The 17,465-nt window shown below is 43.0% G+C and overlaps 1 protein-coding gene across 17 annotated transcripts in view; it reads right to left on the reverse strand.

Moving 5' to 3' along the window:
- The window catches only part of nfixb (nuclear factor I/Xb), a 176,324-nt gene that overhangs the window by 120,382 nt on the left and 38,477 nt on the right, over positions 1-17,465 (reverse strand). For 7 of the 17 annotated variants that reach the window (XM_055005001.1, XM_055005003.1, XM_055005010.1 and 4 more), the window contains one exon: positions 5,004-5,535. In XM_055005001.1, coding sequence (XP_054860976.1) covers positions 5,004-5,535 — 532 coding nt within the window. Of the gene's footprint in view, positions 1-5,003; positions 5,536-6,028; positions 6,225-6,304; positions 7,090-17,465 lie in introns of those variants that run through there. The other 10 variants (XM_055005015.1, XM_055005013.1, XM_055005011.1 and 7 more) reach the window with 8 other exon arrangements.

The raw sequence follows: 17,465 nt of genomic DNA on the forward strand, positions 1-17,465 counted from the left end.
CTTTCTTTCTTTCTTTCTTTCTTTCTTTCTCCTCTGCTGTCTTCACCTCTCCTCTCCTCTCCTCCTGCTCTTTGCCCCTCGGCTCAGGCGGCTCAGAAGCCAAGCCACCCCTCCTGTGCTCGGACACGTATGTTTTTAGTGGACGGACAGATTTCAGGTCTGGCGCCTGTACAGAGAAAGGAGAGGACTGGTCATGCAAATTCACACACTGAAACCAAACAGTGTCGGAGACTAAAAATAATACACACGGAGACAAAACTAGGCGGAAAAAATGTGCATGTTTTATGAGCAATAAGACTGAAGAGCCCATTTATTTTATTGCATTAGCTTTTACTCATTAATGCATATTATTAAGTAATTTAATCTCTTGAGGGATAAATTAATTTCTGTTTGTTAAATGACAGCAAACTGAGCTGCTAAATAGACACCAGAACATTTATTTATTAACCTTAATTACACAAATAATTAAAAATCACTGTACAGTGAAATTAGTAAATAAAGCTACTCCATGTTGCCCACAATGAGCACTTTCTGCTACAAGGATTTTTTCTATTTGCAGAGCTAAGACCTGACCTTCGTTTCAAAGTTAGACACAATTCAATCATACCCTCAGTCTTTTGTGCATCTCCTCCAGTATTATTCACTAAACTGGATAATTACAGTGAATATAAAGCAGGTTGGACGGCGACCAACGGCGAGGAGCTGCTCAGAGGTCGGACCTATAGAGCGGTGGAAAGTTGTGAGAGAACGGTTAAAGGAGGTCAGAGGATCGGACGGAGCGCCGGCGTCTTTTCACCGATTCATTTGGAAGCTCGATCATACTGGAATAATCTGTTTACCAGCGATTCCTTACACTCCGCACACTCCACTCCTCTTTTCCTTTCCCCCTCTTTCAGCGACACACACACACACACACACACACACACACACACACACACACACACACACACACACACACACACACACACACACACACACACACACACACACACACACACACACACACACACACACGTTGCAAAAAAGCAACTGGAAAAACTGGGGGCTCTGAAAATATGCCAAGCCGGTGCAGTCGGAGGCCCCTATGCCTCTGTGCATATTAAAACACCACAGTGTCACTGACGCTGTCCCGTCATTAGAGGGGGGGGCAGAGGCTCGCTCAAACTTTATTGGGCGCATTATTTCAAATGACAACAAAGCGTAAGAAAGTTTCCGTTGGAAGTGTCAGAGCAGCAGTGTTTTTCACACCAGATGAATGCGACTCCCTCGGCGCTGACACTCTCTCTTTCTCCGTCGGCCCGGGTTACGGACCGGTGCCAGAACTCTGGAGCACAATTCTGCTCTCCGTCCAGAAATCTCTGCTCTGCACACTATTTTTTCCCTCTTTTAATCTTTGTGCCTCCCTTTTTTCTGCGAACACTTAGCAACTGACATGACAACACAACCTGGAATAACGGAGCAGTCTGCTTTTTCTGCAAATTCGCCTAAAACAAAGCCACGATGTACAGCCTCTATATGCCGATCTGGTGTGTAAAAAACCCCAAATCCCACTCTGTCCTGTTTGATTTCGTCTCTATTATGTAACCGCATCTGATAACGTTACCTCCTTTTGAAGCTCAGGATATTGGGCAAAGCAGATAAGATGTGTTTGATGGATTAGCGTGACGTGAAGGCGTTAAGTCTCTCAGTCTGGCTGTCTGTCTCCAAGTCCCTCTCTTTGTTTGTCTCTATTAAAAGCTACTCTCTTGGTCATTTGGAACATCACAAAGACACGCTGACGGGTAAATGAACATCTTAGGTTTGTGGTCGTGCCGTAGCAGCGTGGAGATGCGGCGCTGTCTGGCACAACGCACACGCACAAACAGTTTGCTCTCGGACGAGGCCCAGGAACCTCTCGGCTCCGTCTGTCTCCTGTACAGAGGACAGATATGGAGGCTGCGCTCTCAGAAACATCTTTTTATCATAGCAGCACAAGTAATGAAAGCCGTATGAGGCGGCTCCAGCTCCAAACATGACTAACGCTGGAACTGTGCGGCTTCGTCAGACTGACAAATATGGAACGCGACGCTCGAAAAACACGACCTGAGCCAGGGTCTCTAGGTGGAGGAAGGCCCGAAGCACTCGACTGACGAGCCAGACTTCACTTTCGACACACATGTGATCAAAGATGAGATCAGACCCGCCTCCCCTCCTCTCCCTATCTCCCTTGCTTCCTCCACATCCCTCAACCATTATTGTTTTCATCATCAAATGAACCACTTTTGGGGTCCACTCTCATCAGTCTGTGACAATTACACTGTGCTCCGTGTGCAGTCAGGTACTTGTCAAAAGAAAAATGATCATTCTGGTGGTGGGATCTTGTTCTGCAGCTGCAGTGCAGAAGTGCAGATCAGAGTAGAGCAGCTTTGATCTGTCCCTGCTCCCACTGCCCTGCCTGGAAGGACCCAAGTCTATAATTGGACAAAAGCAGAGACACATACTGTACTGTAGGGAAGCAGAAACAGAGGAGGGGGTTAGTGCTGGAGTGTGTGTGTGTGTGTGTGTGTGTGTGTGAGGGGGTGTATCTCCTGTTCTGTCAATCACGCCGCTTGAAAGCAGAGCCCCCCCTGCAGCTGGCGACAGTGACATCAGCAGGGACAAGAGAAGTGAAACGCCACGGCGGGGACAGGCGGGTGAGACGGCCGCGGTCCAATCATCAGGCCTGGCAACTGATAGCTTCCGCAAGACACAGACACCCAGGAATGGAGAGCTAAGAATAAAACTGTACCGCTGCCACCCCAAAGGTTAGAATGGAGCCACGGTCTGTCTGTCCTCAGTAAACTCTGGTTAACCCCAGCCTGCCTCCTGGAAAACACAGCCATTTGTACGCACAAAGGTGGATGTTTTTTTTGTATTTTTAAAACTGTGTTCCACTCTGTGTGCAAGGTGCTGTGGAAAAGCTAAGCAGGATCAGAACAGGAAACCTGCAGCAGTCGACCTGCGCCTCACAAAAGCAAAGAAAAACAAAAACCAACAATACTACATTCATAATGGAACACGAGCATTTCCTAATCTTTGTGTTTTTTAAAAAGGTAAATTAAGAAAACAGACTCCTAGAAGGACACTCATACGTGTGCAAAAAGAAACACAAATGTGACGCACAAACGGCAGAAAGAGGGAGGCTAGTCCATTGTATGCACGGGGGTGATTGGCTGCTGGATTCTGGCACAGAGTAAAAAAAAAGGCTTTACTCCGAGGGGCACCAGGCTGCGCTGGGAGCTAATCTGAGCCGCGGTTCGCCACGGCGCATTGTGGAACAGGAAGAGGCGCTCACGGAGGCCCCGCAAACTCAAGCAGAGTTACACACTGGGCTGAAAGGAGCCTGGCATGGGGGACTCTGTCACAGAGCAGCGCTGCACCTCCCTGCCAAGGAGAAGAATTAAGGCCCTGTAACTGTATGCCAGTCTGTGGTAAGAGAACCCAGGATAATAGTAAAGGGCTCGAAGAAGGGGGCTGAAGCTGTGTGTGATGAGACACCTGACTCCACCTGCAAACACCTGACAGCTGCATCCACTCTCAAGTCACTCACTAAAATATATGTAATAGAATATATCACATTGTAACTGAACATTTGAATGTAAATTACACTTTAAATCACACAAGATGCAGCACATTTAAAGCCTGAGTGCTACAATTTGGCACGCAGCGTCTCCTACAACACCACAGCATTCATTTATTAAACTTTATCCTCACAGAATCGCAGCACATAACTGGTTAAATCCACTTCTGTTCAAGTTAAAGCAGAATATTTTCAGCTTCTGCTCTCCTGAGATGGCTGCAGCAATATCTCAGTAATTAATCTAGATTTGTAATTGCTTGTAATAAAATATAATGTTTTGTTTTCATGTTTTTTTGTCGCTGAAGCAATAAAAACCTGATTAATAATTTCATATCGCTATGTTAATTTCACATTACCATTTAAGCGTCACTATTAAGTTGCACCAAATTAATTTGCAGTTTTAGAATTAGGTATAAAACACAATCAGGTGCAAATATAATTAATAATCCAATTATTATTTTTTTGTGTTGTGGGTCACTGCATTCACTGAACACATCCAGGATTATACACATTTAACATTTTAATTTGGAAAAATAAAATGTCTCAACCTGTGTGATCGGTACAATCAGACGAACAGGGCAGCCTGGGTGTTAGAGGTAGAGCTGTTGAGAGTGTGTCCACTTGTGAGTGTGTGTGTGTGTGTGTGTGTGTGTGTGTGTGTGTGTGTGTGTGTGTGTGTGCAGAGAGAGTGGCGTTCGGCGGCTGAGGCTGCAGACAGGCTGACTCTCTGCCTCCTAAACTACCTGGGACTGGGCCAGCTGTCACTGTGCTCTCCAGACCACCACTCACACACACACACACACACACACACACACACACACACACACACACACACACACACACAAAAGAACCCACAGATACACACCACACTGCTACTGATACACACACACACGGATTACAGACACATGACAAACTGCCTCTCACGCGCACACGTATGCACATGCATGCACACGCAGATAAACAGGTTTGCAGATGCTTTTGTTTACAGATGGCACCGGAAAACATGCACATTTGGATTTAGGCAAATTTGCACACAAATACTTGAACAAATGTACCAATGCAAACATATCTCTAGGTAAACACAGGTTTTAAGCCCGACTGTCAAATTCTCAGAATCTCTTTAAACCAGATAGAAACATCTCGTGGAAAACATTTTTTTTGTCAGATTATACGGCGCAGACTGTCCCTTTAAAAGTCAAGACACGCTCCTTATCTCAGTCCTGACTGGGTTTATCAAAGCTTGGCATTGGCTCAGCTCGATACTTAGTGAAGGGCAGGGTCTAATCTGTGAGTCACATGGCAAAATGTGTGTGTCAGAGCACATACTAACCTGTGTGTGTGTGTGTGTGTGTGTGTAAAGGATAACATGAAAGGGGGAAATGGTTGATCTAGAGGTTCCACATACCTGGTGAGTGGACGAAGTAGGCCAGGTAGAGATCCAGCTCCTTGACCGCCACCCCGATGTGGTGCGGCTGGACGCACAGGCCGTGGTTGGAGCACTGGGGCGACTTGACCAGCCGCTCTCCGTCCGTGCTCTCCAGGGGGCTGCCCTTAAACAGGATGACCATCACCAGGTCCAGTCTCCACACCTTGTCGGCCTGGCGCAGGCAGTCGATGCGGCGGATCTTGCCCTTCTGGTCGGGGTTGGACAGCACGCAGCAGGGGGGCTTCTTCCCCGTGATGGTGAGCACAAAGTCCTCGCGGAACTCGGGCCGGATGTCCTTGCGGAGCTTGGCCAGCAGGCGCGAGGCCCACTTCTGCTTGATCTCGGGCTTCTCCCCCAGCAGCTCGTCCTTCACCGCGCGCTCCTCGTCCTTGGTCATCCTCTTTTCGTGCTTCTTGAAGTACTTGCGCTTACGGGCCTGCAGGTTGAACCAGGTGTAGGAGAAGGCACGGACATGGGGGAGGAGGGCCTCAATGAAGGGATGAAATTCATCCTGAGGGGGAGAGAGGAAGAAAAGACGAGGTGTTAGGAAGCTGGAAAAAAGGGTTTGAGTTTAAAAGTGAACATGCAACTTTATAAAATGAAGCTCTTAAAACATTAAGATAGTTATGAATTTAAAAAAGCAAGAGTGAAAATGTAATAGCAAACATTATAAAATATCATAATTACAGATTAATTTAAATTCAAATTAGAATGTTTCATAAAATATTACAATAAATAATTCAATAAATGTCAAATATTTTCACATTTCTGTCATAAACATGCAAACATGCAGCAATAAACAGCAAAATTAATCTTAAGCAAAGCTATAATGCAAGGCATCCTTTTTTTTTTTTTAGAAATAAACAACAAAGCATTCAAGACAAGAAATAATAAGGAAATTAATTCAAATCCAGAAGAAAATAAAAAAAAAAGGAAGACTGAGCCAAGTTGCGCTCCCGGTTTGCTGCTGTAAAAAGAGAAGTTATTCTGCTGTACCATAATACCTTCACTACATATCTCTGGGCAACAAAGCCCAGATCTCGCCACAGCGTTCCTGTGCCAGGGTTGCCACACACCGGTCGCTCACCACCGCCAAGCTTTGCCGCCACTAGACCACTGTTGAAATGTGCAGCTAAAAGATCAGCCATACCATTTCCTATCTCTGCTACCATGCAAGGGGAGCTCCAACCAGACTCACATTTCCACAACAAACTGAAAGCAGACAGAAATCACCACAGAAAACCACACTGCTAGAGGAAGACAGACGGCCTGGTAGTTACCATTTTGCACTCTCATCATAAATTTGGCACAGCGTTTAAAGTGAAAAAAAAAATCTCCTGCACCAGTTTTTTTTCCTCCCGCGCTCCCCAATGTAAAGCAAGTGCTGGTTTGGCAGGGTGTCGAGAATTAGCAGATAAAAAAAAGCAAAAAAAAAAAAAAACTTGGGAGGGTGGGTTATAAAAAAATAATTAGCAGAAAACGTTGCTCACTAAAAACAGTGGGCTAAAGTTTAAAACAACAACAACAAAAAGAGCCCAAGATTTTTAAGGGAAGGAGAAAATTCGCTGCAGTCGGACCACGGCCAACAGTTCATTAGACGGAAAAAAAATGACCAGATAAAATACTTGTCGAGAAAAAGAAAAAACGATCAGGTAAAAAAAGAAATATTAACAGTGTTGCACTATGATAGGAAAAAAAAGAACTTCAACAACAAAGAGAGATAAAATAAACAGTCCTTTGTGCTTTCCAAAAAATTAAAAAAATCAACCTTGGAGGAAAAAAAAAAATCCTTGGCAAAGTGTAATTGGTAGTGGTGTCTGTTCTGATCCCTGGGCCCGGCACAAGACTCACACACCACACACACACACACACACACACACACACTAACACACACACTAACACACACACACACTTGCAAACACACACAGATGGGGGGGCCGGGGAGAGCAGAGCACAGAATAGGGAAGGAAAAAAAAATAGAGAGCCGAATCAATGTTGGACGAGCGCATACGACCGCTGGCAAAGCCGAGTGCTGCTTCTTTTTTCCCCTTTTCTCTCCAACTCTCTCTCTTTCTCTTTCTGCTTCTCGCTCGCCGTCTCTCGTCCTCTCCGCGTTCTTTCCCTAACCATTGCTTGAGCCTTTGCCAACACGAGTAGGGCCCACCTATTTGGCAACAAGATGCCTGTAGCCCAGCCAATGCGTTAGCTTCAAGAGCTGAAAGGGAGGGAAAAAGAGAAAGAGGAGAAGGGGTGTGGGAGGGGGGGAGTGTAGTGGCAATGAGAGGAAGAGAGAGAGAGAGAGAGAGAGAGAGAGAGAGAGAGAGAGAGGGAGAGAGAGAGAGGGAGAGAGAGAGAGAGGGAGAGAGAGAGCAGGTGGGAGTGTAAGAGAGCACACAGCCTTGTCCGACGCTGCACAATTTGCCAAATCGACAAGTTCCACTCTGACACAGAAAGGCAAAGTTCAGGGGAGCAAGTCTTCTCCTGCACCAATCCCCACCGCCCCTCAGCCTGCCTCCATCTTTACTATGGCCGCCGCCGCTGCTTCATCCTCCCCTCGCCTCCCCCACCACCACCACCACCACCACGAACCCCCGCCCTCCTCCGTCTCCCTCCCTCTCTCTCTCTACCCCTTCTCTCTGCTTGCATAATGCCACCTTGGCAGAGGATGGCAAAAGAGAGGACACACAGCTTCAGAATCCCTCCAGACCCCACCACCGGCAGCTGCTCGTGGGTTTACCACAGCAAACAAAGAGGGAGAAACAAACCCGAGGCAGCCACACACTCCTCTCTCGCCGCCACCGCACGGCAAACGAGACGATTTAGAGAGCACAAATAAGCAGAAATGGTGACAGAATTTAAAAAGAGCGAGGAGGGGAAAGGAAGGGGAAACAGAATTCGCTCAGTGATCAGCGAGAGTGTTAGTGTCTCCCCCATGAAAATACCCCAATACCAAATTTGCGCCACTCCTGCGCTCCCGGGAGGGTTTTTGGGGCGCTCGGTCGGTCGGTCGGTCGGTCTGCAGAGCGGCGACGACTGCCATGTTGCCTCATGGTGAAGCATGTCATTCAGGGCTGCACCTGCTCTGCAGACAGGCTGCTGAATCACAGGCATGTGACTCTGGAGCGAGAGGCTGCCAAATCCCAGGCGACAAAAACTACTCAGTTTCACAAAGAGACTCGCTCCACCGACAAACACACGGAATCAGCGAAAGAAAATGCAAAAAAATTTTTTTAAAAAGTGTGGAAGTGAAAAGACCGGTCAGTTCTTGATGAGACACTAAGTGGCAACTAATTATGTCTCATCTTTAGTGGTTCCAGGGTTCAAAAATAAGAATTTGATGCTTTTCTTTGTTTCATATGATACTAATACTCTCTATTTTCAGACTGAGACGGGTATAATTTAACATTTTTCACCACTTTCTGCTGTTAAACTAAAATAATTCTTCCCTTCATCCCTACATGAGTCTTCTAACTAATTATTTATAATCATAAAATGCTCTCTTAGCTCCAAAAATACCTTGAGGTGCAGCCACAGCATCCAAAAATCCACAAATTAGCCAACTTTCAGGTTTAGCAAAGCTGAAATTTCAACATAACAACATATAAGGATGGACAAAATTCTTAGTTGATCAAATAGAACAGCACATAAGCACATTTTAAATGGTTCCAGGGTTCAAAAATAAGAATTTGATGCGTTTCTTTGTTATACATGATGCTAAAACTATTTCAAAACTGAGACAGGTATAATTTAACAGACATTTTTCACCAGTTTCTGCTGTTAAATGGAAATAATTATTCCTTGCATCCTTACATGAGTCTTCTCACTAATTATTTAAAATCATAAATAAAGTGCTTTCCTTGTTCCAGAAATGGCTGGAGGTGCAGCCACAACATCCAAAAATGCACAAATTAGCCAACTTTCAACATTACAGCATATTGGAATCACTAAAACTGTCATTAAACCCAAGAGAACAGCACGAGCACATGTAAAAGCATCACTGTGTCAGAGGTAAACATCAGGGCCTGCACACAGCAATGCATCTCAGCTCCATCCCAGAGCCACGAACGCCAGCGAGCCTAATGAAACACGACTCTTACCCATCATCTGTTCACACGGTGACAGACAACACACCTCCACACTCACTCCAAACCCGCTTTGTGTGTCGCCGACCGATGCCAAAGTTTGATGTATGGTTAGATAATGCAACAAAGGATGCCAGGGGACTCACAGATCCTACTGTGAGAGAGAAAAAGGTGGCATCGAATACACTCCCATCACCACCTGCAGAAACTTACTGCAGCCCGAGAAGATAACTGGCACTTGAATGTGATTTCCTGTGTGTCTGCTTTTCAATACGAATTAAAGCTTTTTTTAGGTGACCCTGCCAAAATGCAAATAAACCACCATTCAAGTGTCAGTGGAATTTCACCACGAGGAGCTTTAAGTCATTTTCCTTAGCTATGCTTGGAAAAAAAAAAAAGTCACAATTTTATTTTCCAGGAATAACTGTGATGCAGATTCTTTCAAAGTGCCAAAATCTGGAGGGGAAGAGGATCCAAAGTCTCCGTGGGTGAGCTGTACTGTAGATTTGCATGTGTGCACTATCTGCTGCACCACACTGGGCCTGTACTGTAGGATGCTCTGTGCACAAATATATTCTTATTTAGGTTATCTGAGCAGGCATAAGCCCATCATGTAGAGTGTCTCCTGGTTAATCTCCTTACCTGGAAATTAAATTAGGGCCAAATGCGCCTGGAGCTTTAATTCGGGCTTATTATCAATTAGAGATGTCTCTTTTCCTGACGTTTTTTTTTTTTTTTTTTTTTTTTTTTTTACACCTTCATCCCCAAAATCTCCAAAAAGTCTGCACATTGTGGGTCATAATTAAAGCCTGGAAAATACAAAAAATCCCTTCGCGAGTTTCACCACTAATAGACCGAATTAAAGTCATGGATTATTTTCCCAATATATATATATATATATATATATATAAATACGAGCAAAAAGTCAGCCAAAACTATAAAAAATGCACCATCACTCCTTTTTCTTCTTCTTCTCCTTTTCTCTCTCTCTTCTCATAGGGCACTTAAAATATGAATGCGTAAAAAAGAAAAAAAAATAGTGAAGACATCATCGATGCCAGGAATAACATGGAAATGAAAAACGCTGGAGAGGAAAGAAAAAAAAAAGGTTGGCATTCCCGCAAGCGACACATTTGTGCTACACCGTTACTAAAACCCGCCGTCAATTAATACCGAGAGAGGAGACTCCAAAACACATGCAAATATACATTTAAAATGGAGCAAACCGAGCGCCAGCAAGGCCCGGAATGACCCGCAATACAGCGCCACGTGAAAGCCACTGCGCGCTCTGCTGCGTAAAAGCGCAACTTCCATTTAAAATGATCGCAAATTATCCTTTTTATTGTTAAAAAAAAAAAAAAAAGCTGCCCGCCAACTAAAAATCGATCATCTTTAATAAACTTAAATTTTAAAAGCGCATTGTGCTTCTAATATGTTGTATTTTTAATTAAACATCACAATTCAAGCCCCAACCTGCGCGTCAATTTCATTTTTTTTCCAAAATAAAACTGAAATTGCTGCGTAAAACCTCCCAGCGGAATACAAACGCTCTACAACAAAAGAAATGATTTTTAAGTCCTTTATTTTCCAATTCTCCGCACGTCTGACCGAGACTGAGAGGAGTTGGCTGCCAACTTCAGATTAACTCTTTCAGTGAGGAGAGAAAAGGCTCTTTAGTGTGAAAAAAAAGCCCCAGAGTTTGATTCATTAGTGCCCCTTTGGATTTCCAGCTCCATTTGAATAAACAATGAAGGTCCATCATTTCAAATAATTGATATCAGCAATTTATTATGTTTATTACTTTGAATGAAAAGCTTTCAAAAATGATCCTATTATGATCCCATTATTAAATTGAGGCTGTTTGACACCTTCATGATTTACATTTTATTATTGAATCTTAGCAAAAAAAATGCAGAAACAATATTATTATTATACTCAATTAAGTCTAATGCTGATCTGAATTAGGTTTCTTTTATTTTGAAGTCACTCGCAGCAGAAATTATATGAAATCATTCTGTTTATTTGTAAATTTGTCTGTGAAAATACTGCAAATGAAGAAGGCCATCCTGCCTGCTCACATCCTCATCCAAAAATAAGTTGAATAAAAGTAGCAATCAGAAGTATCCTTTCTAGTTTCTACTCAGGCAGCCTTGTTTGACTTTCCAAGAAATCATGGAGGTAAATGTGAGCTTTGCTACCTCAGGCCAAATAATCAAAACTCTGGCAAAATGAAATACATTTTTTTTTGGGTTGTTTTGATAAATCCCTGGCTTCAGTGTTTTGTTTCCCAACCAACATTAAAATGCTTCATCTAAATAATTTCAGCCCCTTTCAATGCCCGGAATATGAGTCAGACTTGTCACAGTGATAAAAGTCTCCCTCTGACCCAGCAGCAGGCCTCTCCGTCCTGTGATGCTTGACCTCTCCGAGGCTACGTTGCATCTCATTAGGCCAATTAAACCAACGGTCTGCACAACCCCGAGGGCCTCCCGGCCGCCTGGCCCTTCATTAGTGCGGCTCGGTGCTGGTAGGGACTCGCCTGTGTCCTCTCCTGCCCAGCTGAGTGTCCCTGACCCCGGACGAAGCACCGACACCGGCTCCTCCCGACCCCCAGCCCGGACCGGACCGCTGACTGAGAGCCAGGGCAGGAGGAGGGTGGCAGAGGAGACAGAGGAGAGTCAGGCTTTTACTTTGGAGGCCTGAGGCAGGTGGACATGACATTCAGTCGGGGAAATCTTTAAAAGAAAGCATCTGGGCTCTTCTAGGAGATGAGGAGTAATATGTTTCTTAGGTTTAGAGAAAAATGGTCTGTTGATATTTGGTATAAAGCAAAATTACAACCTTATTGTCTTATAAAGGACAGATACAGTGTGGAACCTAATGTGAAATATAATTTAAGGAAAACACAGAGATCCCTCTGTGCACAGTTACACTCAGGAACCATCAGCTTTAGAGACTGGGAGGTTTAATGCTGCTCCAGAGAAGGACAGAGTTTGTTTGCTGTGTAATTTAGGTGAAGCTGAGAATGAGCTTCATTTTATGTTTTACTGTCCTGTAGATGAAGATATCAGGGAGGAACTATTCAGTCAGATGTCCTCTGTTTATTTTGATTTCTTTTGGTTGGATGATCATGAAAAACTACAGTTATGTTTTAGAAGAGGAACCTTTTTCATGGCAGAATTTCTTTTCCAGGCCTGGGATAAAAGGGAACATATTTAGTTTAAGGACGGAGCAGCAGAATAATGTGTGTTTTGGACGTATTGCTGCAATGTTAGTGTATTGGTGTCTTGCAAACCAATGAGGGTTGGCACGCTTGTGTGCATGACACGAAAATAAAGAAATCAATCAATCAATCTAGGATATTTTTGTTTTGTAACCCGATGTAAATCTGTACTAAAGTGTGAAACCTTGTGAAAATGCAGATGTGTTTTCTGTGTTTCATCCAAAACAAAACCCCGATGCTACAGAAAGCACATCTTCTTTAGCCTGCTGTGGTTTTGTACTGTAATCAGAACAAGCTACACTCCCTGCTGCATGACCCTCCACTGTTATCACACACTGTAATCATTCCTGTTAATCATTAGGAACAGGCGGATGAGGGGGGCACGGGGTTATATTTTAAAAACAGGGGGGTAAAAGTAGCTCAGAACAGCCCCGTACTCTCTGTGACTGTGGCCAGCGAGTGATGCGTAAAGATCCACGGAGCTCAGCGCCCCTGCGACGGTTGCACTTATCTGAGTTTACAAACCGGCACGTTACTATGTGTGAAAAATCTGCAAGCAATTTGCGGTGGCTGCGTGCTAATGTGCCCGGGGTGGGATGTGTGGGGTGGAGGGCAGCCGAGGAAGAGGCACGCACGGCACATTCCAGCCCCACAAAGCTGCTCCGCTGCCTGGCTGCACTGCAACGCGCTTCTGGGTCCTTCTGAACCTCCACAGCTCCTGTTCTGTTCCCGACATCAGCCGCAATATTCCATTTTTCAGCACGCTGACTCATACTTTAACGCTCTATCGCAGGGCTGTCCAAGTCATCTTAGTTCAGGGGCCACATTCAACCCAATCTGATCCCAAGTGACCAGTAAAATCACAGCATATTAACCGATAAATAACTCCAAATGTTTCCTTTGTTTTAGTGCAAAAAAGTACATTGTGAAAACATTCACATTTAAGGAACTATCTTTCTACAAAACATTCTGAAAAACCTGAAATTTCTTAAGTAAGTTCAATTTCAACAACATTAAGCCTCAGTTTATCATTTACACATTACAACTTCCAGATCAAAGTTTGTCTACAAAGGCACAAAATGTTTAGTCACAGGTAACTGCAACTGAAAAATATAGTATTTTACTTTAAAAAAGACAAAAAACAACAAAAGAAGACAAAATGTTCCAAAATTGAGACACAAAACAAAAAATGAGACAAACGACACAGAACAAAACAAAAACGTGACAAAAAATTTGACCAAAAAGTTACAAAGCAACAAATAAAATGGACAAACGAGACAAAAAATGATAAAAGCGTGAAACAAAACAACAAAAACTGCAGAAAACAATGAACAAAGCAAACACAAAATGACAAAAATGAGACAAAACACAAGCGAAACCAAAAAGAAACACAAATTGACAAAAATGAGAAACAAAACGACAAAAACGTGAGAAAAATGATGAAAGTCAGACAAAAGACAACAAAAACAGAGCAAAATATGACAAAAATGAGACACAAAACAACAAAAACAAGACAAAATTGTACAAAAATGAGACACAAAATGACAAAATAACAATGAACAATCTAGTATTTCATTTTATGATCAAAACAACTTGTCATGGCCTAGGAATTATTTTAAATTTATAGTTTTACAATTTGCAGTTAATGTAATGTAAATGTAATTTTTACACTTTCCAAAGTCGTCCAGTGGGCCGGATTGGACCCTATGGAGGGCCGGTTTTGGCCCGCAGGCCGCATGTTCGACACCCCTGCTCTACCGTAACACAGACGTGAAGGAACACTGGGTTTCTGTGCCATAAAATAAGAGATTAAAAACAAATACCTGAACTGTAAGTGCTCTAAATGCACAAGATGAGATCATGGTGAAGCAGGTGACTCCAGGCTATTTTGTTTTTTGGGATTCTCTTTATAGATTTTATAAAACAGTATTTGCTCCTGCTTGAGGAGCTATAACACATGTAGAGACGTGTAGATGTACTTGGATGAAGATGACAGTATTGATGAGAGAGGTGGGAAGAGAGCACCGACATACAGTCCACCCAAACTGCGGTGGAATCACGCCGTTTATCGACTGCGATACTACAGTCAAGTAAAAATCTTTCACAGCCTCGAGCTCCTGACTCTCTTTTGTACACGGAAACACGCTCAGAAAACCTCTTCCCTCAACCAGAGACGCCTGCTGCTGTCTAGAAAGAATGCAGTATTGGATGAAGGAACCGCCCTGCGTCTCGCTAGCGTTGTGTGTTCGTCTGAGTGAGTGAGTGAGTGAGTGAGTGAGTGAGTGAGTGAGTGAGTGACTGGCCATGCTGGGACAGGCCGACTCAGCGCCACAACAGCCATGACTGAGTGTTTTCTCACTGTGCCAGCCAACAGACGACTGCTGCTCACGCTGCTGCCAGGGCACACCAAGCTAGGGTGATACTACTGACCACACTGAGGCATTCTGGCCTTTTCTCCTTCCTTTTGCCTCATCTCTTGTCGATTTAAACATAACAATTTAAACTAAAAAAAAATACAACAAAAAGACGACACCAGGTAATTCTCATAATTTCACCAAGATCCAAATAAAAAGCCTGCCAAAGTGGCTGCTAGTGGAGGCAAACTTACACACCACAGCCAGCTTTTAGCAGCATTTGGCTGGTGGCAGGTGTTCATTTTCTACCCTGGTAAAAACCAGCTCTGTAATCGGTAAACACAGTGCGCCTGGCCTGCAACAAAGAAGTGCATTTAGCAAATTCATTCTCTTTGATCCTGCATTCCTATTTTGGTTTTGATGGAAGGCGATGCATTTTTGATGAACATGTCAGAGATGTTTCATCACGCCACAAGTGAGATATCATATGATCTGAATGGTATATAAGCAGCCAGGAGCTGCTAGCATGCGCTATATACCACGTTATCTTTGATCTCGAGACTCTGGTTGACATGCATCACAGAGAATTACAAGCTCACTGATTTATCAATAGGCTCAAAGCAGAGGGATGTTACACCATAACCCCTCTCATGAATAGATCCCTTTGCATTTGGAATTAGAATTTCAACATGGCCTGAAATGAAAAGGATCTTCAGGTTCATGTGTTAACTTGCCGCTTAGCAAAGCTGTAGGGCTTTACTCCTCTTTTCAAAGAGATGAGTGTGAAATGCCAAAGTCAGCCTTTCACACACTGTTGGAGGAAGAAAGTGAAGCTAAAACAACATGACTGTGTTTTCAAACCCGAGACAGACAACGCACTCGAGCAGAACGACAGTGTTTGTTGCCCGTTTGAAGGTAAACCCGACGGCAAACAGCAGAGTTGTTACACTAAAGGAGATCTGAAACATCCTCTTGATTTTCTCAAACCCACACCACAATTAATTCTCAATCTCCTGTAAGGGTTTGAGCTTTGTGTGGTTTGTCGGTGAGGCTCTTTTGTCTTCACCAGGTGGGCTCACGTGGATTTACAGAGTACACGAGCGCTCTTCAAAGCCTTTGGCTGGGGTCGTATTATTAGTCATATAGGGTGTTATAATCTATTAGAAGACGTGGTGTTAAAGCAAAACAAAGCTGTCTGTCCTGACCTTCAATCTTTCATGTCTACTTGCTAAAAAAAATAGTTTATTAATCATAATGCCTTTGAAATATCTAGTTTTTGCCTTTTTTTAGTTTACAATTTTGAAGTCTGTCTTAAAATTGAAACAGATTTTACTTGCTGTCATCATTTCCTCTCTTCATACCACCCATTAGATCCTTTCTAATGTGTTTTCAGTGGCACTGATTGGGGGACAAAATCCACCGTCCACATTTAATGGAAAAATTCAGTCAAGTGGACAGTATGAAATTTCCTATTTGTGCTTCCACAGACACCATTTCCTAGTAGAAATGCAACGCACTGGGAACAAAAGGGGTCAATTTTTAATTTATAAAAAAAAGGATTCCAAACCTTCACTGTATAACAATTTAAAAAAATCACTACAAACATTCAGAAATCTTCCTTAAAAGCACAGAAGTATGATCAGCAAAATTTAGATAAAGTACAACAAGGTAAAGCGCTTTAGAACACCAGGGACTGAATTATTATTATTGATGCAAAAATATCTAAGCAGCACTTTACTGCTGGAACTTTTCATGTCTGGTTGGGAAATTACAATGCAATGCAAATTATGTATGTTGTAAAGATATTTCTGTAATTTCACCCTGAACAGAATGGATTTTCTTGAAACAAAAGTTTGTGCACCAAAAACATGTCAAGCTGTTTTTAATTCCCAGAAAATGACCAGTGCAGCACAAGCATGAAAATGAAGGCTTATCGGTTGAGAAGACAATTAAAAAGAAAAATAATTAGAAGAATCTCATTTAGTGAAGGAACTGGTAACTATGGCTGTTAAATAAATGCAGTGAAGTAAAAAATATAAAGCAACATAAAATGGAAATACACATTCCTCAAAATTTTTCACTGCTTTAGTAAACATTCCAAATTATGCCCATTATTGAAATGACCTGTATGGAGAGGAGGAATAATTTCACTACTATTGAAACTACTATTGTTTTAAGATTGAAAAATGATGCACCCATTATTTACCTTCTTACAGTATCACATATACAGTACATTCTGTACTGTGTTGCCTCAAACCTTGTTTGAAGTTATGTAGAATTATTACACATATTTAAAATGATTTAAGCACCATCCTGATAGATTTTATTTGACTTCCATCAATTTTATACTACTTTATGTCTCTACTCCACTATCAAAAGTTGCAGTTACTTTTAAGATTAAGATAGTGAACATACGAATGGCAAAAACTTGGAATTTAATTGAACTGGGTTAGAGCATCTAAAAAACAGCAGGTCTAGTGGGAAGTTCCCAGTATGCTTTGGTTCAAGGTAGGACAACCGGTGAGCTGATGTGAGGGTCACAAGGCACCCAAGAGTCACTGCTAATCCCACAGAAGAGCTACAAATTGATGTAGACCTTAATGTTGGTTATAATAAAAAGGAGTCAGAACACACAGAGCTCTAAAGGTTGAACATTCAGAGTGGCCATGCTGACCCTCGACCACCAAGGAAAGCCTCTATAACGGGTACATGAGTGTCAGAACTGGACCATGGAACAATGGAAGAAGGTGGCCTCTTGGATGAATCATGATTTGGGGATGGC

Source organism: Amphiprion ocellaris, chromosome 19, assembly GCF_022539595.1.
Source record: "Amphiprion ocellaris isolate individual 3 ecotype Okinawa chromosome 19, ASM2253959v1, whole genome shotgun sequence".
NCBI lineage: Eukaryota > Metazoa > Chordata > Actinopteri > Pomacentridae > Amphiprion > Amphiprion ocellaris.